This window comes from Pongo abelii, chromosome 13 (assembly GCF_028885655.2).
Source record: "Pongo abelii isolate AG06213 chromosome 13, NHGRI_mPonAbe1-v2.0_pri, whole genome shotgun sequence".
NCBI classification, from domain to species: Eukaryota; Metazoa; Chordata; class Mammalia; order Primates; family Hominidae; genus Pongo; species Pongo abelii.
This window is the reverse complement of record NC_071998.2, coordinates 56650432-56675269: the sequence shown is the minus strand read 5'-3', so window position 1 is coordinate 56675269 and position 24838 is coordinate 56650432. Positions and strand designations below refer to the sequence as shown.

Here is a 24838-nt window from a genome sequence, read left to right as displayed (position 1 = left end):
GGATTGTCTGGAAAGATTTAGCCTTCTACACCAGGTTAGTAGTGGACAGAATGGACGCTTACTTAGTAATGCTTTCAAATGGGTCAGCTGGATGTAGTACTCACTTGAGAAGGGAGAGGTATTGAATCCTTTGCCAAGTTATTGAGAGTTTTTAATCTCAGTACTCTGCAATGTGTGATGTGAATCAGCCACAGAAAGCAGTGTGCTTACAAGATCCAGGTCCTCTACAGTGGACACATATGGGGCCATCCAAGTCCCATGGGCATTATCAGAGAGAGTGGATTTTTTTTGTTTTGTTTTGTGTTTTGTTTTGAGACAGAGTTTCGCTCTTGTTGCCCAGGCTGGAGTGCAGTGGTGTGATCTTGGCTCACTGCAATGTCTGCCTCCTGGGTTCAAGCGATTCTCCTGCCTCAGCCCCCTGAGTAGCTGGGATTACAGGCATGAGGCACTGCACCCAGCCATCAGAGAGAGTGTTTTTATGAGAAGGAGGATCCTAAGATCTCTACAATCTGGCTTTGGAGAGAGTGCTACTGAGTGAGAGCAGATATGCCCTACAGGACTCTGATAACCAAATGATGATAAATATTTATGTTTCTGGCATGATGTTTACATACTCATTCTTGGGAGCAAGGGTTCTAGGGGATCCTCAGAGAGTTCCCTTCATTATCTCATTCATGATTTCAACAGCAGTGGAATGGGGGTATTGCTTTACTTAAGTAGATGTTACATTTACTTCCTCCCTGAATTTTATGATCTTACTTCATTTGTGAAGTTGAATACTAGTTCATGTCTTTTCAGAAAATGTCAATCATAGATATTTACTTGTTAAAATATAATTTCCTCCCTATCTTTTTTCCTTCTCCAGGATGAGGAAGAAGAGTCCAGTAGGCAGGAAACCGAAGAGAAAATACTCCTGGATCCAAATAGTGAAGAAGTTTCTGAGAAGGATGCTAAGCAGATCATTGAGTATGTATTGAGTTTTTCCCTTGGAAATGCATTGCATGAGAATGATGCTTAATGAATTTTCTTTTAGGAAATTTTGTTTAAGGAAGGCAACTGACTTCATGCCTACACTCTGCTTGAAACTGTGCTCTTATAGGTCACCACTGAGTTCTGGGTTCCCAGGTCTCGGGGTTTCATGTTGATTCTCCGTCCCTCCCTCCCTTCCTCCCTTCCTTCCTTCCTTCCCTTTCTTCCCTTTCTTCCCTTTCTTCCTCACTTCCTTACTCTTCTCTCTCCTTAATCCCCACCTCCAGCTCAGGCTCACTCCTGAGCCTCACACCTGTTGTCTGCACTTCAATCCCAGATTGAACTAATGAAACTTATCTCCCTAACTGGCTGCTTTGCTGCCTTTCCTGCCTCCCTTAATGACATCAGCAGTCTCCCTGAAACCCAAGTGAGAGACATCATTCCTGTCTTACTCCTGCTGCCATAGCCAAGTTGACCACCAACTCTCTCCCAGTCCCTGAACCTTCTCCAACCCTCCGAGTGCCCTGGCTCTGTGTCTCATCCATTCCTGTGGGCCCTCTACTTCAAGGGTTTGCACATTTCTTTGCTTGTATAGCTCTACTATTAAAAGAAAACTGTTGTGAAACAATGAAAAAGATGAGGTACTTTAAAAACCAGAAATAGACATCCTCATATTTCTCCCTTTTATTCCACGGCTGTGTGCCCCACTTTAGGGACCCTTCCTCTTACCAGTCTGCCCTGATCCTTCACTGAAGGTGTTAAGAATCCCTGTCAGTGGTTCCTTATTGCCCATAGAATAACAGACTAGCTCATGAACAAGGCACAGAAGATAGAAGCCTACCTTTCCTCCTTCCTACCCCTTTAATGTTGGGTTGCTCTCTCCCCCTGACCTCCCAGCTTTAGCCAGTGTTCTGTGAATAGGATTTATCTTTGTATTTAACAGTCTATGACAGCTTCATTGGCAAAGTATTCATCTGCAGGTGTAGGGTTCAGGTTCCTATCTGTCTTTTGGATCAAGGGGACCTGTGTTTGAATCCTGGTTTCACTACCTTTTATGTGATCCAAACAAATGAAGTAAACTCTCTAAGCCTCAGGTTCTCCACCTGCATAAAATGGGGATGATCATCATAATGCTTTTTGTGCTTGCTTTTTGTGAGGATTACAGATAGTGTATATTAACTGCATGGCAAGTAGTGGTTGATAAATAAAACACACTTATTGCAGCTATTTTAGGTTCTCAAATCATTTTTTGAGTGAAGTAAAACAACACATGCACACACATGTCTGTGTGTGATTCTCCACTTTTTCCTTTCCCAGGACAGCTAAGCAAGACGTGGATGATGAATACAGCATGCAGTACAGTGCCAGGGGCTCCCAGTCCTACTACACCGTGGCTCATGCCATCTCGGAGAGGGTGGAGAAACAGTCTGCCCTCCTCATTAACGGGACCCTAAAGCATTACCAGGTAATTGGCGTGGTTTGAGTTTCCTTGGCAAGTCGTAACCATTTACCTAATTTTGATTGAAGTATGTCATGCACATGTTGACAAGGGCTTTTGATGACGAGACATTTTAGGCCACATCACTTATAATACTGAGATTCCTTTCATTGTGCCTATAATTCTTCTTTCAGAGTACTCCATGTTACTATCTTTACCAGGGCATGCCATACCCATTTTCTTTTTTATGCTTTTGGGATGTATTTTAAGTGTTCTCTACAAAATGGAAAACCCAGCCATATTCTATTAAACTGGAGAACATCCATGCCTCATCTTGAAGTATTTCTTTAAAATTTTTAGGTGTGGCCGTGGTTTTATGCCATGGATTCAACCCACCTAGGAATAGCTGTCTACTACATTTATGCTTTTTCTTAAGACACAATAGGTCAGACATGGTGGCTCACTCCTGTAATCCCATCATTTTGGGAGGCTGAGGTGGGTGGATCACTTGAGGTCAGGAGTTCGAGACCAGCCTAGCCAACATGGTGAAACCCTGCCTCTACTAAAAATACAAAAATTAGCTGGGTGTGGTGGTGCATGCCTGTAATGCCAGCTACTCCGGAGGCTGAGGCAGGAGAATCGCTTGAGCTTGGGAGGTGGAGGTTGCAGTGAGCCAAGATCGTAGCACCGCACTCCAGCCTGGGTGACAAAGTGAAACTCCATCTATTAAAAAAAAAAAAAACAAACAATAAAATTGTGAGCATCTGTGCTTTGATTAAAAATTAGGCCAATGTTTTATTTGACCTGTCTGGATTGAGGCTGATTCCTGTGTTCTACCTTCTACCGCTTAGTGATGTTTTCCAACTTGTGTTCCATGAGACATTTGTTCTATGAATTGTTCCTTAAAAATTAGAAAAGGAGGCCAGGTGCAGTAGCTCACACCTGTAATCCCAGCACTTTGGGAGGCTGATGCGGGCAGATCACAAGGTCAGGAGATCGAGACCATCCTTGCTAACACAGTGAAACCCTGTCTCTATTAAAAACACAAAAAAATTAGCTGGGTGTGGTGGCGGGCACCTGTAGTCCCAGCTACTCGGGAAGCTGAGATGGAAGAATGGCGTGAACCCAGGAGGCGGAGCTTGCAGTGAGCTGAGATAGCGCCACTGCACTCCAGCCTGGGCAACAGAGTGAGACTCTGTATCAAAAAATAAATAAATAAATAAATAAAATAAAGAGGTTTGTGGCCAAGTACTGTAACTAAGATTACCATAGAAATTACTATTTCTAACTTGAATACTTGTGAACGTGAGTTGAGGGCCTTATTATTGATAATAGGCATAACCCTGGCCTGTCCCTCGACAACAACCAGATATGGTCACTCTGGCAGTGACCCCTCTTGTTCATTCACATGCCCGTCAGCACACTTAGGACTCTGTGGAAATCAACATGTAACCATAATGCACATCAGCATCCTGCAGTAAAATCACTTCTTTAACATTGTTTAACTTCATATTTCCCAAACTTCTTTGACTATCAAGCCCTATTTTTATATCACCAATTAACATCCTGTAAGACTAGCCTCTTCTAGAATACACTTTAGGAAGTGTACTTGTTGGCGTCGGATCCTCTCCACTCTTAACACTTGGCACTGTGTCTGCTGCCCTTGCATAGGAGTGCAGAATACAATGACTGCCAGTACAGTACTGCCTTGACTTGTGTTAAAGCACTAGCAGTTTTTACCTACCATTGCTTTTGCATCATCAGTGCAGATGTCAACACAGTAAAAATGACAAGTAATGCTTTAGTATTGTCATGCAAATCATTTTGACCTTGTGGATCTCCTTCCAAGGTCTTGGGGGCCCCCTGAGAACCCTGGAGCACATTCTGAGGACGACTGTTCTGGCCTTAGTAACGTCATGTTTTCTCCAAAGACCATGTCATAGTCATGAGATCCAAAGCAGGTTTCATCTTGTTTGACCTACCTGACATAGATGTTAACTCATAGCGTGCTCTAATAAACTTTTGTATATCTGTATATGGGAGATCCATCTTTTGAATTATTTGTAAATAGCTTTTAATGCCACATGGGTTTTCTTCTGTCATCCATCACCCTTCTAAGCACTCTTCATCACTCTCTTTTCAAACCTAGCTCCTTCTACTTCCATATGTGAGTTTTATGCCTCTGTGTTGCTGAGCTGCTGTAGATTCCCTGAACATGCCTTGCAGTGTCTCTCTGGGTTTATACCTCATGAAGTGCCTTCTTCCTGGAATCTTGACTAGCCATATCTGCCTGATGAGATCTCACAAACCAGTTCAAGTTGTGGCTCAAAGCCTTCCCTGATCATTTCTCATAAACCAGTTCAAGTTGTGGCTCAAAGCCTTCCTTGATCATTCTCTCCGTGAGTAAGCTTTCTGTCTTCTTGCTTCTTGACAGGTTTTTGTGTCATTAATACTTACTTAACCTTGACATGGCTGAGGTCTTTCTGCTACTCCTAGAGAGCCACATAAGCTTGGTTCAGTATCTAATCCTACCCCTGGCCAATTCTGCCAGTTTCTAGCCTGAGAAAATCCAAATTACTTCCCACAATTTTTGTGAATTTCTAGTCTCCTCTGCTGCTAGTTTCTGCTTCTGTTTTGTATTGAATTAGCACAAATGCAAAATTCAGCCCCTTTACCAATTTTCACTAAAAAAAAAAAAAGAAAAAAAAATTCATCCTACAGAGTATCCAAAATGTTTCTTGTATTTAGTTGACTTTTCTAAAGCTCTAGTGGTTTCAGGGTCACATTGCAGGCTGACAGCTTCTCCTGTCTACCACTGTTTGTTTTATAATAATTTCCCCTCTTTCCCTCTATCTTTTGCCCATTCTCTTGGAGGTTCTTTCTGTTTCTCTACTTATCTCTTGTTGTTGCTGTAGTTCTGCAGAAACCTTTAGGATGACTTTGGAATCTTGCATGGTACAAAGTATCTCAAGTGGCTTATGGAAGTATTGCTTCAAACCAATGTAGTGTCTTCCTAAGAAAAATTCTTGTCAATACAGTTTTATATGTATACATATACATTGGCACTGTCAACCACTTCTTGGTATATGTGTATACGTGCCTCATTCATTGTTTTCTCTTTTATTTGAGCTTCTGAAGGGAGGCATACATCTTACAGACCTTGGTATCTATCTGCTACAGCTCCTTGCGTGGCCCCTTGCACAGAATAGCCATTTAATAAATATTTTAAATAAACTAATTTCTTGCTTTGTTCTTACATAAAAAATGAACATTTCCCTAAGCATAACATCATTATCAAGCTAAACTGACTTTAGCAAATATATATATAATTGATCCTATCATTTAAATCCGGCATCTGTGGTATGATGGTGGAAGGGAATTGTTGGTTGGGGGATGGAGGTTTAACAATTTTGTATTTTCACCCAACCTTACTTTCGTACTTAACGTGGGGAATCTCTGGTACAGTGTTTTTGTACTTCAGAAATATGTTGAGCATGTTTCTAGTCGTCAGCTTCCAGTGTGCAGCCTTTGGGGAGTACCCACATTATAAAGTTTCCATGTGCTGCCTGGGAACTTTCTCTCTGCCAGGAAGAGAAATGTCCTCCTGTGGTCCCAGCAGAGGGTCCCTGGCTCCCTGGTCACTCCGCCTTCTCACTGAGGGGACCTCACCCGGGGGGTAGCCTTTTTATTACCAAAAAGGCTGTTTTTAATAATCTGTGATCTGTGTGCCAAATCTGCCTTCACATTGGCTTTTTATTCTTGGAGTGGTTGGATTAGATTTTGGTTTGGGCTTTTTTCATTTATAATAATTCTAGAATGTCATATACTGTGAAATACTAAGTGTGGATGAGCGACAAAGCTGCTTTAAAACTCACCTGTCAAGAAGCAAGAAGATAGAAAGCTTACTCATGGAGAGAATGATCAGGCTCATATTTTACATTCTTTTTGCATTGGTGCTTCCCCCATTTTTCCTACTGTGGGAAACCCAACATATAGCACTGAGGAGTTAAGAAGTCACAGCCTCACTTGAGTTGTATTAGTATTAATTACCTGTGCAGATCTTGGATAATTGAAGCAATTACTCTTCATTTCAGCTCCAGGGCCTGGAATGGATGGTTTCCCTGTATAATAACAATTTGAATGGAATCTTAGCCGATGAAATGGGGCTAGGAAAGACCATACAGACCATTGCACTCATCACTTATCTGATGGAGCACAAAAGACTCAATGGTCCCTATCTCATCATTGTTCCCCTTTCGTAAGTAAAGTCATTTATTCCACAGTCATCGTTCTGTATGTTGTAGAGTGCCCAATTAGTAGCTTGTCCTTGTTTTTTACTTAAGACAGAATTGTAGCATGTAGTAACCTAAATCCAGATTACCAAGAGCATGTAATCTGGATTTAGATTTTAATTTCCCACCCCTCCCCATCCTAGCCTGTTTGATTGGCTATTTAAGCATGGGACCGAGTGATTTTATCAGCCATTAGCATTACAAGTCTGCACAGCCTGAACACTGCATAGTGAGTCTTGCTCATCATTATTCCTTAAGTAGCTCACAAAGGGGAAAGTTGTGTGTGTGTGAGATTTCTTTGATTTTTTTCCTTATTCCATTTCCAAAAGATTATATATTCTTAAATCTTCCTTTTAAAAGCAGAATATAAATCAAAATCATAACTAGGAATTTTGCATTAAAATAACCTTAGTATGTGCACTGAGGTTATGTTTCAATGAGTTTGCTGCTTAGTAAGGACAGGCCTTTGCTGTTCGCCATTACGTTCCCAGTGCCTCACCTGCTAGGTGGTTCTTAGAAGGTCCTAAGTGGGCACTACTGAGTGAGGGCACAGTGATTCACAAGCACCCTCCCTGGGAGTTCAGTGTGTCTGCCTGTGGGTGTTAGGTTGTAGCTTTGTTCACCGAGGTCTTGTTATAGATCTCAATGCTGATATGAACTTGGACCTTCAGTAAGAAGAAGGATTCTATTAATATTATTGTGTTTTCTTTGAATTTTTTCTAATGAAGACTATTTGCAGCCCTTTTTGTATGAATTATCTGTATCTATAATATTTAGGCATCTTTTGCATTTAATCTATATTTTGCATGTTCTGAATCATATATACAGTGACACTTTCAGGGCTTTAAAAAAAGTCATTCAATATTTCTTCCCCTGTTCCCTCTTGACAGATTCATTTTATGTTTTCATGTGGTTTTGGAATTTCTTTTTCCTGACTCAACTTTTTTCTGAACTTATATGGCTGTTTATGAAGATTCCTAAAATCATTCTGGCAATTGCTCTTTTTTAATATCATATTACAGTTTAGTTTTTTGCTCTCTAAATTTATGTATTCTTCAGTTTTTTTCTTACAAGGTTTTTTTATGAACCACAAACTTGTCATGTTTTGTGACAGTTTATTTTGAACTTATCTCTTATTTCCATACCTTTAAAATAAATATCTTGTTGAGATATGTTATATTCTGTAGCCCCTTTCAAGGTGAGGCCTGAAAATGAATAAGAACATCTTTTTAACCATTGATTTTTATACAAATGTCTTTTTTTTGTGTGTTTTTTTTTTTGTTCCATAGGACTCTATCTAACTGGACATATGAATTTGACAAATGGGCTCCTTCTGTGGTGAAAATTTCTTACAAGGTTTGGAATGCTGTATTTATATATAAATGTGGAAAAGCAAAAAATAGACCCTATTTTCTTCATTCCATATGCACATCTGTGAACGGTATTTGGTTGTAAAGTTTTGTCATGTACATCATGTACTAAACCGTGAGAGTTAATCATCCCAAGAAGATTACTGTAATAAACCATAATTACTTTCAGATAGTGAAATCCAGAAGAAAATTGTTAATTATCATATTGCAAGGTTTCTGATGAGAGTAATACAAATGACAAATATCACACATTCTGCGTGCTGCTGACTGGCTCGCTGTGGGCTGCTACTGTGTGGACTGTTCCTGCAAAGTCAGGCAATTACCCGGATGCCCGGACTGCCTGCTGTACTTTCTCAACAGAACTGGAGCCTTTCAGCAGAGCGGTGGGTTCTCTACTACCACAAAGTCACTGTCATTTCCATTTCCCTTTGCCTTCCCACTGTCTTTGGTGGGAAAACCTTTCTAAAAAAAGATCTGAAAAGGGTCAAGATGTGTAATTTAGCCAAAACTTCCTCGTGTATAATAGATCAGTCTATGAGAATGTGTGTCTGTGCATTCTTCAGTCGCATGTCTGGGCATCATTAAGCTATGAATAGTGAGAAATAATGCACATATATGTCCATAGGATCATGCATATATTTTTTTCTTTTCATTCAGGGTACTCCTGCCATGCGTCGCTCCCTTGTCCCCCAGCTACGGAGTGGCAAATTCAATGTCCTCTTGACTACTTATGAGTATATTATAAAAGACAAGCACATTCTTGCAAAGGTATGTTTTTGAAAATTATTTTCTCTCTAATTAGGACCATCGCACTGGAATGTGAAGTATTGCCCAAATCAGTAGTGTAATTGGATCCTTAGATGGCTTATCCTTTTCTTTATTTTTTTAAAATTTTTTCAGAGTTTGATATATTTTGGTCATGGATTTGATTTCATGCATGCTGTGTGTGTGTGTGTGTGTGTGTGTGTGTGTGTGTGTATGTGTGTGTGTTTATGATTGATCCTGGGGCAGCTCTTGTCTATCCCCTCAGCGTTGATGAGTTTACATCTCTTTAAAAATTCGCCTGGTTGCTTCTGCAACTCTTTTCTCTCTAACAGCTTTGAACATTCTTGGGAAAGAAATAATTGTTTTTGCTGCCCTGAGATCCTGTCAGTGTAACTTCATTCTTCTTGTGCCTTTGTTTCTCCAAAGATGAGCCAGACACCTCTCCATATGGTCTCCACCATATGAACATTTATCTAAGCAGTGGCTTTTGTGGTCTTGTTTCAGGTTTTTCCTGGTGAAATAATAGACTATCATTGTTGGAATTACTCAAGGTTGTTTCTGTGACTATTTATTTGAAACTGAGAAAGAGGTGTTTCTGTGACTTACATGTCTCCTAATTTTTATGTCCTAAGTTTTTCCTTAGCCACAAAGTAGAAATTTTTACTCCCATTTATATCATCTTGTCTTCTAATATGTTCATGTAGAAAGATGGAAGTATTCTCTTTCATGGAACAAATAATGAAAACTCTTTTTTTTTCTCTTTAGTAATTTTTTTTACCCCGTGATGTTTTGAAAGCACTATAATCTGAAACTAAGTTATGTCCAAAATTGAATAGAATCTCTATTTCTGGGGTCTATTCTATCTCTGCATTAAACTCTTGCTCTGGGAACTGAGAGTTCCCTTCATGGCATCATAGGAAATAACAAAAAGGAAATGTGTTCCCAGGGGAGGTTTAATAATTGAGATGGCACTGGCAACAATGCTGTGTTCCACCTCCTCACACTCAGAGATGAATTTGGCAGTGTCAAAAATGATGTGTTTTCAATATTGCTATGGGAATGTGTTTGTACATTTGAGATCTTTTTAAAAAAATTCATATTGTGTCTTCTGCATATGTATTTCAAGATTCATTGGAGACGCCTGGTAATGAGATGCATTGCTTTTATTTGTTACTGGAGAAATGGAGCTATAGAAAGGGGTAGTAATTTTGTCCAAATGGAAGACCTAATTAGTAGTAGACCCAATAGCAAAATCAAAGACTTCTGATTCTTTATTATTTCATAAGCTAAATTAGGCAGGAAAGTAGATTTAGGATATTTATTTAAATATATTTTTTGTCTGCTTGCCTCTTTTCATGACATTGGTAAGTTTGAGGCAGTTGATTGTACAGCTTTAATTATCCTTAAACACTTTTCTTAGAGGTGGTGGAGGAAGGAAAAAAAATCGAGGTAGTTTTTTTTTTTTTTTTCTTACCTGTACATCCCAGCCTGACTGATGATTTTATTCCTTTTCCCCTGGCATGTCTGATGCTTCTAATGAGGAAGGCAAGGACTGTATAGAATACTTTCCTCATCTCCCTTCTCTCTCTAGGAGCTTTGCAGTGGGATCTGGGGACATCTGAGCACCAGATGTTTTTCTTGGCCATTGCTACTGTTTTGTAGAGAATGGATAGGCTTAGTGGAACATTCCTCATTGTTCTCACTTTAAGAAACTGAACAGTGCTCTTAAGAGGACTGAAGGGTAAGGTATGAGAGAGGAAACGTACTGTGTAGACAGGAAGGAGGACTGGGCCATATAAGCATTCTGGACGTTTTACGCAATAGTCATGTTGGGGAAGTATGCTGTATTTAATTCTGCAGTTTTGGCATAAATAGAGGAATGATATTTTTGCACTGCGCTTTCTGCCAGTGAGTATATCCTTTTATTTTAGATAAAACAGGCGTTCTAGATCTGGCAGGTAAGGAATGTGCATGTATTGAGGGAGCTTCATTGTCAGACCTAATTTTTGAAAAGCTGTATGTACAAATTTAATGTGAAATAGTCCAACTTTTAAATGTTAGCAACCAGTCCAAACAAAACAAAACACACTTCCGAGCCATGCCCTAAAGGTAGTAACCAGCCGGGCTAATAGAAAAGAAGGCATGGAGCCAAGCATATCTCAGCTGTAGAACCTGCTAGGGCCATCTTGGAAAAATCAGTCCTTAACCTCTGCTTCAGGTGGGTACCTAAATTCTGTGCCCGTCATGAGCTGAAATAGCATGACCATGAAATCTGGGATAGCTGTCATGATACGTATTAATAGAAGGGGCATTGGATGGGGAGAGGCAGGATCCACACGTAGAAACAACCATGTCATTCTGGACCCAAATTTCCTTCTTTGTAAAAAGTTGATTTGGAATTACGTGGTCTGTAAGGAACATTGTTGCTTTAACATTCTATTATTATAGGATGTCTTGGGTGGCCTATCAGGCATGAGACATTGTTGAAATTCCCTTGTCTCAAAGATAATCACAACATATCATATACCAAGGATGGGTTCTTTGGTTTTCCACAGCACCACTTGCTTGTTGGAAATAGTTGTATTTTCCCTTGCTTACCACACGTCCTTCCTTCCTCTTGTGTTATAGATTCGGTGGAAATACATGATAGTGGACGAAGGCCACCGAATGAAGAATCACCACTGCAAGCTGACTCAGGTCTTGAACACTCACTATGTGGCCCCCAGAAGGATCCTCTTGACTGGGACCCCACTGCAGAATAAGCTCCCTGAACTCTGGGCCCTCCTCAACTTCCTCCTTCCAACAATTTTTAAGAGCTGCAGCACATTTGAACAATGGTTCAATGCTCCATTTGCCATGACTGGTGAAAGGGTACTGGTCTGACTTTTGTTTTTTCCACTGCATGACAATGACATGAAATGAAAGGCCCTAAAGCTGAGAACATTAGAGCCACAGAACACCCGCAGGGTGGTTTCCACTGTTGTTTATTTTATGAAACCCATCGGTGGGTGGACATGGTCTCGTGGTGGGGTTATTTTCCCCTCCTAGGAAAATGGATCTAGTGGTACATGGGGCATCTAACCCCTTTGTCTTCTGCCAGCATGTTTACCAGGCTACCAGAAAAGGGTCCCAACCGGTGGAATGCTTAACTGCAGTGGGCCACAGGGAGGATGAACATGGAGATAGTTTGCTGAAGTAATTTAACCAGACCAAATTAACCAACTAAATACAAGCTTTAAACAAATCTTCCCTTGTTATAAACTTGGAGTTCCCTTTAAAATATTTCCACATAAAGAGTTTGTGTGTAAAACAGAACTAGTTTTCACTAATTTTCTGCAGACCTTTTTTTTTTTTCTTTTTAGGTTTTAATGTGAGTTTCAGTTTTGTGTGTACATGGATAGTCTCTCCTGGAGTAGCCATTTATTTTCTAATTTCTTATTCCTTCCACTGTCTTCTCTTAAGAGCTCATTTATGAAAGGTAGACAACGGGCCATTGCAAGAAAAGAAATGGGCACATGTCATTTTCATAGTGGTCCTCATTCATAGGAATGAAAAGCCACTAAAAATGCTTTAGTAAAATTTCGGTTTGAATTATTTGGCCCTTTAATTTCGAGGCACATAGGCCCATCCTCAGTAGTTAACTCACTGGCTTGAGTTTCTACAAACTCACCCATTTGTAGAAAGTAGTGTCAATCAACTCTGCCCCCTAGAGGTTAATAGGAGAAGGTGAAAGAGAAAGCCGGGAAATTTATAAGATGGACTAAACGAACTAGATAGGGCTGAGAAAAGGAAAGGAGTGAAGTTAGAGGGACTTAGAGGTCCACCATCATAAACTGGATCAACTCTTGTTCCTCTTCTTTATATGTTCAAGCCCTTGTTCCTTTAGTATGTTTCTGTGTCTGAGACAACCAAGACGAAGGGCCTAACTTAAGGCTGCCACTTTAAATAGGGAACATATTAACTATTGCCCCCTTTCTCCCATTCTATCTCAATCTTCAGTCTGTCTTCATTGACAGTCATATCCCATACAATTTGGGGCTGTTGACACTACTGATAAAAAACTGGTGGCTTCCGGGCTCTTTTCCATAGAACTCAGCGTTAAGACAAAGACACCTATTTAGAAGTCATTTTGTTACCACTTGGTAGGCAGGTGGGAAGATAATTCAGAGGTAGATATGACAGGCTTAAACCTGGCCTTAATGCATGTAAAATGTCAATCATGTATTGAACCACATATATGTAACATAAAGCTTTATTGTATGAAACATCCTTTTCTTTAAAAAATCAAATTCATATAAGCCTCTCTTACAGGTGGACTTAAATGAAGAAGAAACTATATTGATCATCAGGCGTCTACATAAGGTGTTAAGACCATTTTTACTAAGGAGACTGAAGAAAGAAGTTGAATCCCAGCTTCCAGAAAAAGTATGTCGCACAACCAAAAGTTGTGGGGTTTTTTTTTTCCTCCAGCAAATATATTTGAAATACCTGCCTCTGAAATTGTGTTTCTGAAACAGCAGACTCATATTGTAGTTATAAGTATCTTGAAAATATCTTAAATTGCTTTTTTGTTTGATAGGGCTAGAGAGAGCAGGGAAATTACAGCATTTGCAGCCTGTTTTCCAAAAGCGTTTGAGCAGATTTTATAAAATTATCAAATTCATTGAGTCTCATTTACATTTTAATTTTAGATTTTTGTTTTTTTTTTTGAGTTACGGACTTCATTGAGTTCACTGTTGCAGGCACTGTAGAATTGTTCTGCTTATAAATGAATGGAAGATTTGGCATTGGGGACTTGTATCATCATTGAAGGAGATGGTAAACATTTGCAGGTTTTCTAGAAATTTATTTAACATTTGATGTTTGTGATGTCACCATTCTGACAGTAAGTGAAAAAACAGAGTTCCTGCAAATTACAGACACATCATCTAATTATTCGGGGACATTATTTTTGTTCTGTGCCATAAAAATTAAGTTCCTGTGAACATTTTAAGCCAGTATTTTTCAGACTAACTTTTGGAAACTTAGTCTCCAGTACTTTAGAACACCTTTTGAGCCCTTAGCTCCATGTTTTGGGGTTGGATTTGAGTATTAGTTTAATATGTTTCTGATCATATTTTGGAACCATGCATATTTGAATTCTAAGTTTCATTCTCTTAAAGATAGTTTAGCATTGTATACTATTTGTTGCATGAGGTATTTTGATTTTTTTCTTTAGAAGAGCCAATTCTGAAATGTCTTATTTTTGCATGATTGTGGTTTTTCTGGGTAACGACTCTATTTTTGGAAAGATTCGTTCATCCTGTTCATTTTTAAGTGGGAGTTTTCAAGTTGGTGTACAAAGTTGATCACTTTGTTAAGAGAGAATTTTATTCCCTAATCCTTTATGCATTGACAGTCAGAAAAAAAAATTAAAAATGACTTTTATACCATGCATATCTCAGTGAAAGTCTAAGTATTTAAGTATTTTATTCTGCTGGTGAATGCGTCTTGGATGTAGAATGCTGTTGATATTCCCTTGGACTTCCTGTGGTCTTGGCCTCTGGGTAGCACCCTTTCTGTTCAAGATGGAGTTTAGTTACTGAGTAGATAAATTGGTAAATGGGTATAGTGGCCATGTGGGTGCCTTGAATTACTTCCTAGCATATAGTTACAGTGATTCTGCAAGTGATAGAGATGGAATGTTAAACATTTTAATTTATCCCATAATTTCTTTTTTTTTCTTTAGAAGAGGTATAAAATAAAAGGCAATTAACTGAAGCCCTTCATTTATTCATTCCATAAGACTTCTTAATCTTGTTCATTCACTTCTAAGACTGGCTAATACAGATAGATTTTTAAAAATATATTGCAAGTTGAAAGTATGTTATGTTGTAAGAAAACCCACTAGAGAAAAATTGAAATTTTTGCAGCTTAAGAATTATGAGGTGATTAATTATATCACAAAGGAATTCTTTGCTTTACAAAAATATTTATTTTATGGTTCTTTCTACAAGAGAAGTTCCTGAGTATACTTGAAGGATGATAAAATTTTTAAAAAATGTATTTACCCTCAAATTATCAGCAGTATGTCTCTTGCATAAAGTATACATGTACTTATTAACACCCAGAGTATTATATTTGAGGTACGTAAAATACTCAGTGTGTGGTATTATCTACCTTTAGAGGTATCTGTACCTTTAAAGGCAGCCATGTTATCTTTTCCTTTGGTGGAGTGGAAATCATGGGCTCTGCCTGTCAGAGTAGGCATGGGTTTCACTACATTCTCCATCTCTTACTATGTGAACTTGGGCAAGTCATCTAACCTAAATGGGTCTTAGTGTTCTCATCAGTGAACTGGAAGATAAATGACTCTGCCTTATGGAGTTGTGAGGATTAAACGGATGTAGGGCTCCTAATACCATGCCAGGCACATGGTAGGCACCCAACCAGTGATAGCTGCTTCTACCATATTCCTTATTTTCTACTCATGTTGCTGTCTCTGTTATTAATGGGAGTTCCATTTTCCTATTCTTGAAGCTCTTTCTCTCTGTTCTCTTGTCTTTGCTATCCTTCTGGTAGCCCCCCGACATCTCTCTCCATAAACTTTTCAAGCGCTTTGTGTGTGTATGTGGTTGTTGTTGATATGGCTGGGCTGATGTTCATTTTCTACTTTTTCAGCCTTGTTAGGATTTTTTTTTTTTTTTTTTTAACCTGGGGAAAGTTGGAAATTTCATTGCCATCTTAGGGGGTAAAGAAGTTTCTACTACCACCACTGCTTACAGCCACAAACAATGTGTATGTCTTACTTAGCCTGAATAGAGAATCCAGAAAGGAACTATGGCAGATGGAGGAAAAGGCTAAATACTTTCACAGCAGTAATTCTCAAATGTTTTTATGAAAAAAGAGCCATATAGGAAAGAGGCTTTTGCTTTTATTTTTTAATTTATGTGTAGTAAAATTTGCTTCTTTTGGTGTATAGTTTTATGAGTTTTGACAAAAGAAGAGTTGTGTTAACCATGCCCATAACAAAAATTCAAAACAATGTAATCATCCACCGCTCCAAAAAAAATTCCCTGGTATTCCCTGGTACTACTTCTTTTCAGTCAAACCCTCCCTTGGCTCTTAGCCTCATGCAGCCACTAATCTGTTCTCCATCCCTGTCTATAGCTTTGTCTTTTCCAAAATGTCGTATGATTAGAATAAGACAATATATAACCTTTTGCATCTGTTTTTTTTTTCAATTTGTCAAAATGTGTTTCAGATTCATCCATGTTGTTGCATGTATCAATAATTGGTTCATTTTTATTGTTGAATAATATTCCATTATATGGATGCAGCGCAGTTTGTTTGACATTTGGGTTATTTCTAGTTTTTGACAATTATGAATAGAGCTGCTATAAACTTTCATGTACAGGTTTTTGTGTGAACGCAGGTTTTCATTTCACTTGAGTAAACGCCTTAGGTGTATGATTGGTTGATCGAATGGTCAGTGTATACATAGATTTATAAGAAACTTCTGCATTGTTTCTTAGACTGTCTGAAGCACTGGGTAGTCCCACCAGAAATATATGACCATTCCACTTCCTCCACATTCTCATTAGTGCTTGCCATTGTCAGTTTTTCGAGATTTTTAGCCATTCAGTAAGTGCATAGTGGCGTCTTGTAACTTTAATTTGCATTCTCTAATGTCTAATATCGTTGAGCATCTTTTCATGTGCTTTCTCAGGTGAAACTAAAGCAGGTATATAAAGGCCACAGTTTTGTAAATGCAGGTCAACCACATAGGAAAATTAGCTTTAATATTAGTCTAATGAAACACTTAATGAGCAAGGGAATATACCCACCCCCCAACCACCAACACCGCCAAGCTGTTGGCATAAAATCCATTTCTTATGCACGGGAAAGAATGCCAAATAGAAAAGGGATTATATAAGAACAACTTAAGCTAAATAAAAATTGATTTTTCTATTTAGCTCACATTTAAGGTTGTCTGTGCTAACTCTTTTGTTAATTCATATCATCAAGAACCAACTATACTTGCAATTGGCTGGGTATTTCTTTATGTCTAAATATGCTAAAATATGTATATAATATCTGAGGTTAACTAGAGGTTGACCTACCTAAAGTCAATCCTGATTCTGATATAATTTGTGAAAAACACCAACAAAGCTTTGCTTACATTGGCAATTTGGGTATTCATTATATCAAATTTTGGAATGCTTAGCATAATTAATCATTACTTTATTCCTCTCTCATGCCATAGAGTTTAGAACCTGAGACTTTCATAAATTGAATCATATTGTTTAAAAATCTCAGTTCACAAAGCGGTGATATATCGCATGTAGTTTAGGTTTATTATTTCAATAAAACATCCTTTAGGAAGGGGAATTATAAATGAAGAATAGTATTCAGGCAGAAGCTATGAACAAAGTTCAAATACTTCTACAGGGGTATGTAAGAAGAAATGCTGAGCCAGTATAGTGACCTGATTTGCCTACTTTTAGGGACCAGTTAGGCCATTTACTAATATAAGAATGCTTAGGAGATAATTACCAGATACATGAGGTCAGCACCTCAGTTTTACATATGATTTAAACAAAAATAGCTCCAGTGGCTCTCACAAACCTAACTTACTGGGAGAATCACCCCCGTGAAGAAGTCACAAGTTTCATTTGCTATAGCACCAGTATATTTTGAGGAGCTTTCACAGGCATGCTCTAAACAGATGCCATCACATTTTTTGGGGGATGAACTCAGACTCAACCGAGTTGGAGTTGGCACGATTATTATAAAAATTTCTCTCATCACTGTGATTCAGTGTGGTGGCTTTATAATTGTTCAGTCCATCCCTTTTCTTGATACAAACCTGTTGATGGCCTGCTCTGTACATTATACTGCACTCAGGCCAGGTGGGAGGTACAATATACCAGAAATGGGAGGCATGATGTGAGAAGTCAACAGACTTGGTGGTGGAGATGAGGGCTACTCACACTGAATAATAGTGTGGCAATGTAAGGCAGCATCATCCCACCAATCAGAATGAATGATCCAGGCATTCAGGTGGTTTAGGACGGGGTACCCAGTATGTACACATGGGTGTGTGTGTTGGGGAATGCTTATTAGTAATCCATTGGGTGGAGAAAGATGTTAGAACAATCATATATATTGATCTTTCTCTTAAAAAATCTTTACTGATATTTAACATGCAGATTGACACTGGTACCTATGTGGTAGGTACGTATGTGTGTCTGAAAGCCAGTCATGTGTTGGGAGTACACTGTGTAGGTTATCCCAGGGGAAGCGTGAAAGTGGGTTTCCACCACTGGGAGCATCTGATAGTCCATTCATCCTTGCTGCCTGGTTCATTTACTTTCTGCCAATGGTGAGGCATTATGGGTTTCCCTGTGCCCAGATAAGGAGATTTAGTATGATCTGATTTTAACTGAACTAACACCCCTGGTCCCCAGAAGGGCTTAAAAGGATTCTGCAAAGGAGTGCAGGTTGAAATCACATAAGCATAGATGAACAACGGGAAAAGGGCCATCCTGTCTCTTTTCCCATTCCTAGTGTTGGTTTTCAACAGCCACATCATGGTACATGGGCTGGAGTTGACCAAAAATATTAGATACCATCAAATTGGCAGCTTTAAATAGGGATATAAATCAACTTCCTTTAACATTGACCCATGCCCTGAAAGTAACTCATATCTTGAGACATTAATATTAGTGCATGCACATAGTAATTCATAAATATGTAGATATATATTGGGAAAATGGGCTTTAGCATGTCTTCTTGTTTTTCTTCTCCATTATCAAAAAAGCTTACTGACAAACTTCTTTGAGAGAAATGAAAGGGAAATTGGCTTTGGCTGATAGTGTGATTGGGAAAGATCTTAAAAAGGGCCCTCAAGGTAGAGTAGAGTTAGAAAGGAGCCTTAAGACTAAGTAAGGACATCCCAGGCCTGGAGAAAAGTACAAAAGCAAACCAAGTGGCATGGAGTTGTTTGAGAAGGCTCTGGGAGCAAACATAAAATATAGTTGTGAAGCTTATGTGATTTTTGATCATGTGTATTAAATCCCCTAATTGTGTCAGGAAAGAGACTCTGCCTTCCAAGAGCCAGCCATCAGGTCCTCGAGAGCTGCTTGCCTCTCTGCTGACTTGACCTCTTTGAGGATGCTTGGCATCCCTGTCTCCATGGTATCACCATGCATGCCTCCTGCTTTCCAAACTCCTTCACCTCCAGCCCTTAGCAGTGGCTGACTGATAGGAAGGTGCTTGAGTGTTCTTTCCTGAATTCTGGATCTGCCTTCCCCAAATGCACAAGCATCAGCCATGCCTTCCACATTCAGGAAGGTTTGATCAAGCCAGCAGGGAGGTGCAGGTGAAGGTGAACCTCAGGCAGAGCTAGGAAACCTGAAAATCTCCTTAGTCATCCTAACATGGAGCTTAAAAGAGTGGATTCTGTTTCAAATCCTAACTGTGCCATTCAGTAGCTATATCTTTGGGCCTGTAGCTAAACCTCTGTGGTGCTCAGATTCCTAATCTATAAAATGAGAAGGCTAAATGTGGCTATCCCAGTAGAGCTCTTTTGTGTGTTAAATGAGAGAAGGCACAGAAAGCACTTTGCACAGGGCCTTTTCTATGGAAACAGCCCAGTAATATTAGTCCTTGATGTCATTTTACCATTATACTTGTTAAAGTCTAAAGTTGTTCAGCGTTTTTCTTTACCATTATCAAATGTCACTGTGAGTTAACAGCTCTTGAAAAAGTAGAAGCCTGGGGTAATCATTTCACAATGTTTGTGTATATCAAAATATCACAGACATACCTTAAATATATACAATTTGTATTTGTATATATTATACCTTTATAAAATATTATACCTTGATACAATTATACCTCAATACAGCTGAAAAAATTAGAATTTTTTTTTTTTTTTTTTTTTGAGACAGAGTCTCGCTCCGTCACCCAGGCTGGAGTGCAGTGGCGTGATCTCGGCTCACTGCAACCTCCGCCTCCCGGGTTCCAGCGATTCTCCTGCCTCAGCCTCCTGAGTAGCTGGGATTACAGGCGCACACCACCATGCTCGGCTAATTTTTGTATTTTTAGTAGAGATGGGGTTTCATTATGTTGGTCAGGCTGGTCTGGAACTGCTGACCTTGTGATTCGCCCGCCTCGGTCTCCCAAAGTGCTGGGACTGCAGGCATGAGCCACCACACCCGGCCAAATTATAGAAATTTTTTATTAAAAAAAAAAAAAAGGAGAAGTACTTTAAACATATAACATGATCAGTTATCTAAAACACAAAGCCTGTATTAAATGCATACTTGTTTATTAATCTTGGAGATTTTTCTTTCACCTGTCCAAGAAGGTCATTAAAAACTAAAGCATGTTTTTGGAGGGTTACTTACACTTAACAACTTTTCTGTAAAAGAGCGGGCTTTTCTATAATCTCATCTGATGCATCAAAATGTGTGGCCAAAAACTATTAATTGTGGTTCCATTTGGTCTGACAGATTCCTTCTAAAGTAGCAATTGAATGAATATTCAAGTTCTCTGTGACCTCTTCTCCCTGGCCCTCAGAGCTGCAAATAATGTGATCATTTTACATCAGTTTATTAAACATTAGTCAGCTTGCTGATTTACTTTTAATCACATTCTGCATATTTCTAGGCATTAATCTGATGTTTATTATGAGAATTGCACATTTGTATTATTGGGATTCTTTTTTAAATAAAGAAAAACAATGGTAGGAAATGAGGCAGATTTTATGTATTAGGAGTATGATAAAGTATGCAGGTGTGTGATAAACCATGAGCATGTGAATTCCCCTTAACTTTTTAAAATTGGATTTTGATGGTATTTCAACTGGAAGCACAGGAGGCCTTGTCCTCCTTTAGATGACCATAAAGTAGTGTCCAATTGTGGATTAATTTCTCTCTTCTACCTGTTCTCACTGTGTTGTATCCTGCCATTTCTCAAGAGTAGAAGTTAATGGTAGTCACCCTAGGGATGTTATAAATCTCACTTTAAGACTAGTATTAGAGATACCACATGTGACCATTTAAAAATATTTCACAAAGAAAATCACAGGATATTTGCCACTCACTGCTTTTCCTAAAACTGTTCTGTTCATAGGAAAGGAAATATAATTGGGAAGTGAAGGAAATGCTAAAAATATCCCATATTGAACATTTTTGAATTTGAACAGTTTGTAAGCCATTCTGTCTCTCAAATTTGGAACCAAGTCAAGAAATTTCAGAAAACATGACCCTAGCATCAATTACATATAACCTTTAGAAGGCCCCACCATCATAATGGTACCTTTAACAATGATGACTCTGGTCTCTTCTAACACCCCCATCTCACCCCGCACTCCATGAATCCAAGAAAGAGAAAGAGAGACACCTTTGTGCTTCCAGGAGTGACACTGACTCAGCAGTCTTCTTAGAAGAGGCGCCTTCTCCTTCCTGCTCTTGCCTACTTACTGTTCTCTTTTCTGCAGGTGGAATATGTGATCAAGTGTGACATGTCAGCTCTGCAGAAGATTCTGTATCGCCATATGCAAGCCAAGGGGATCCTTCTCACAGATGGTTCTGAGAAAGATAAGAAGGTATGTTGTGAAAGATGATGCAACTCAAGGTGCTGTGGTATATCTTCTCATGGCTGTGACATTGAATATTCAGAGGAACCATCCCTGCTAATGCTGATTTGTTAAAGTAAATCACTGGACTTCCTTTGAGCTATTATAGCTGCCAAAGATAATCTCTTCACCTCTTAGCTGCGTTGGGGCAGGAAGAAAGAAGGAATATGTTCATATTACCAAAATAGTTAGCTCTGCTTATGTCAATTTTGCAGCAAATATATTCTGCCTAAGTGTGGGGTGGCATTTTAGAAGGTTTTAAAATCCAGTTTCACTCCCTGGGCATCTGTTCTGTGCTTCTGTGTTCCGGAGTCCTACGGAATTGACAGTCATGTCGCAAAGCCATCGACTGGACGTGATTCTTCAAGGTTCACTTTTTTTGTAGGATAAGTTAATCACAAGAAAGACGTTATATCTAACTCAGGAACTGCTATATAATTAAAGAAGCTTTGAACCACAAGGTGTGTAGGTGACTGAAAAAACCTATGGTCCTTTGTCCTTTGTATAAGAAGCCCAGTGTGAAAGATCTGAGATGGCTGACCAGTTAATAATTAGTTCTATTTTTCTCTTTCCACTGATTCTTAGGGGAAAGGAGGCGCTAAGACTCTTATGAACACTATTATGCAGTTGAGAAAAATCTGCAACCACCCATATATGTTTCAGCACATTGAGGTAAGTCTGTATTGTGTGTTTTGAGCCTGATTGTGCTAATCATACTAATGCTAGTTAAAAAAAACAAACAAACAAAACAAAAACCAAAATAGATTTAAAACATGTTGGTAGAAGTTGAGATGACATGATCTGATAGCTTGACAAGCAGAATTAACAAACATGAGTATTCTGGTTACGGGTTCTCATTGGCAGCAAGCATTTGAGCATCTGGAATTTTATAACCAAGAGTTTAAAGTGGAGAGAAAATGTTATAAGCAGTGGCTCACTTGTGTGGGTTTGGGTAAGTACTGTGAATTACCTTGTTATAGTAGGAGCTCTGAAATTGAAGATAATGATAAATACATTCAGCGTCCTCAAAAGAATGCTGTGAAAAATATTAAAATAATATATTTATGACTTCTAAAGAGAAATATTTTCTTTAAATATTTTCTTTGTAAAAGACACTGGCTTTAGTCTGTTACTTTGATTTATATTTTTCCTTTCTTGTTTCTGTCATGATGATGTAAATCCATGCTTTCATCCTGATGTTCAGGTCTCTAGAAAGCTATTTTGCAGGGAGAGGACATTTTCTGCCATGTTCACTCCATGTGAATAAGTTTCCTAAATTGACAGTGTTTCACCCCAGTCGGCGCAATTGACTGGAGCAGGAATGAAAAGGAGCCACAATTGTGTTCCCCATTTGTCATTGCTGTTGCTGAGGCAAATGGTCCTGGTGGCAATTATTTGCCAGGGTAGTGCCTACTTTCTACTGCAAAATGGGCAGGAGACATAGAGAACGTCACTGCAGGGCTCCAGTGTCTGCACCAATTTATTTTAAAAAATACATAGAAACTTCTGGAAAGTTAAAACTTAATCACAGTATAAAAATTGAGTTGGAGCACTCTTCTTTTCGAATATTCTTTTTTCTCCCTTATTTTTGGCAGTTGTACATGTAAGGTCAGAGTATTCGTTGCACACCATATCCACATGCCAGAGTTCTTTCCTAGCTGTGCTGGATTTGGAAAGATTTCTGACACTGCTATTCAAGGAGTCCATAGGAGAAAGTATCCATAGACACTGGGGAGTGTACCCATAGGCATAGGAGAGAGTGTGTGGGCATAGAGGAGAATATCCATAGACACAGGGAAAAGTACCTACATATCAAAGTAAAATGACAACAGCAACAACACTTTAAAAATCTCATGGCTGGGCGCGGTGGCTCACCCCTGTAATTTGGGAGGCCGAGGCAGGAAGATCACCTGAGGTCAGGAGTTCGAGACCAGCCTGGCGAACATGGTGAAACCCCATTTAAAACTACAAAATTACAAAACTACAAAATTACAATACTACAAAAATTAGCTGGGTGTCGTGGCAGGCACCTGTAATCCTAGCTATTCAGGAGGCTTAGGAAAGAGAATTGCTTGAACTCGGGAGGTGGAGGTTGCAGTGAGCCGAGATCGCGCCATTGTACTCCAGCCTGAGTGACAACAGCGAAACTCGGTCTCAAAAAAAAAAAAAAAAAAAGTCACAGTTATTTACATGTATTGTTGAAGGGGAATGCAATGACCAATAATGAGTTCATATCCACCAGGTCACTTTGTAACTGTGAACTGGGGTAAGTCACTCAGATTCTTCATGTTGTAATGTGCTTGATTTGTAAACAGGGGTAATAATAGATTATAATACTGGCAGGAGGACCAGCTTTTAAACAACAACATGTGAAGCATCTTGTAAACTGATGACGTGTTATATCAGATTTAAGTTACCAATGAATTGGTGGTGGGTGTATGTTGGGTTGAGAGGAGCTGGGAAAAAAGTCTAATGATGAAACTGTCTGGGATTTTGTTAGTCTAACCTGTTACCCACTGTCCCATTTTTTCTGAAATCAATTTTAAGACATGTAATCTATGGGAGCCTTTGGGGACTTAGGAATTTTGAAGATTAAGCATCAATCTTACTTCGTTTTGGTTATCATAAAAGAAATGACCCCTTGAGCCATGCTGGGCTAAGTAGGGAAGGAAGGGAGATGATGCCTTCTGTCCTCCAGCTTCAGTTTGGAGGGTGGGAAAGGATAGAGGAGGAGGGGGAATCATGAAGGAAGTGAAGTTTAAGGTGCATGCCCTTCAGTACCTACATATTGACATTTTAAGTAGCAGTTGGTAGAAAGGCAGACTTTGATTTGCAATTTTTTTTTCCTAGAAACAAGAGATCCACAGTTATTGGCAAATCTATTGACAACTATGGAACAGAGATGGTGTGTGAATTTGCCTTTGTTGTGTTTCGTTTGCCACACACCCTTTGTTCATACTAAATCCTGACAGATGCTGAGCCTCAAAATGGGTCTCACTGCCTCCCTGGGGACCTTAAACTCAAGAAATGGAAACAGTATTTTTAACATGATGCTGTTACCTAATCTCCAACAGCATCCATTGACCCCTCTCTTTGGTTTTCACAATCCTGCTTGGAAACAGGGATGGAGCCTAATGGAGACCATGGGCTTGGTTCTAGGGGATGGAGTTGAGGTATTAGCCACAGTCCATCCTGTTAATTTTGCCACAGGGCTGGAGCCTACCATAGATCATGAGCATATTTGAGAGTACTGTTGAGCCCAGAGGGAAAGAGCTGGTCCCCTTGGAGGAAAAGCTGTAGGGATCCAGGGAGGAGGGAAAGCAGAAAAGGGAGACAGCCGGTGGCTGATGTGAAGGTGTAACCTGCTCTCCATTCCCAC

At 39.2% G+C, this 24838-nt stretch overlaps 1 protein-coding gene across 10 annotated transcripts in view; it reads left to right on the top strand.

Annotated features, from left to right (window-relative positions):
* Positions 1 to 24838, top strand: part of SMARCA2 (SWI/SNF related, matrix associated, actin dependent regulator of chromatin, subfamily a, member 2) — a 177978-nt gene that overhangs the window by 59835 nt on the left and 93305 nt on the right. For all 10 annotated transcript variants that reach the window (XM_063713831.1, XM_024251686.3, XM_063713830.1 and 7 more), the window contains 9 exon segments: positions 866 to 966; positions 2287 to 2434; positions 6502 to 6665; positions 7989 to 8055; positions 8727 to 8837; positions 11463 to 11705; positions 13146 to 13259; positions 21322 to 21429; positions 22045 to 22131. In XM_063713831.1, the coding sequence (XP_063569901.1) occupies positions 866 to 966; positions 2287 to 2434; positions 6502 to 6665; positions 7989 to 8055; positions 8727 to 8837; positions 11463 to 11705; positions 13146 to 13259; positions 21322 to 21429; positions 22045 to 22131 (1143 nt within the window).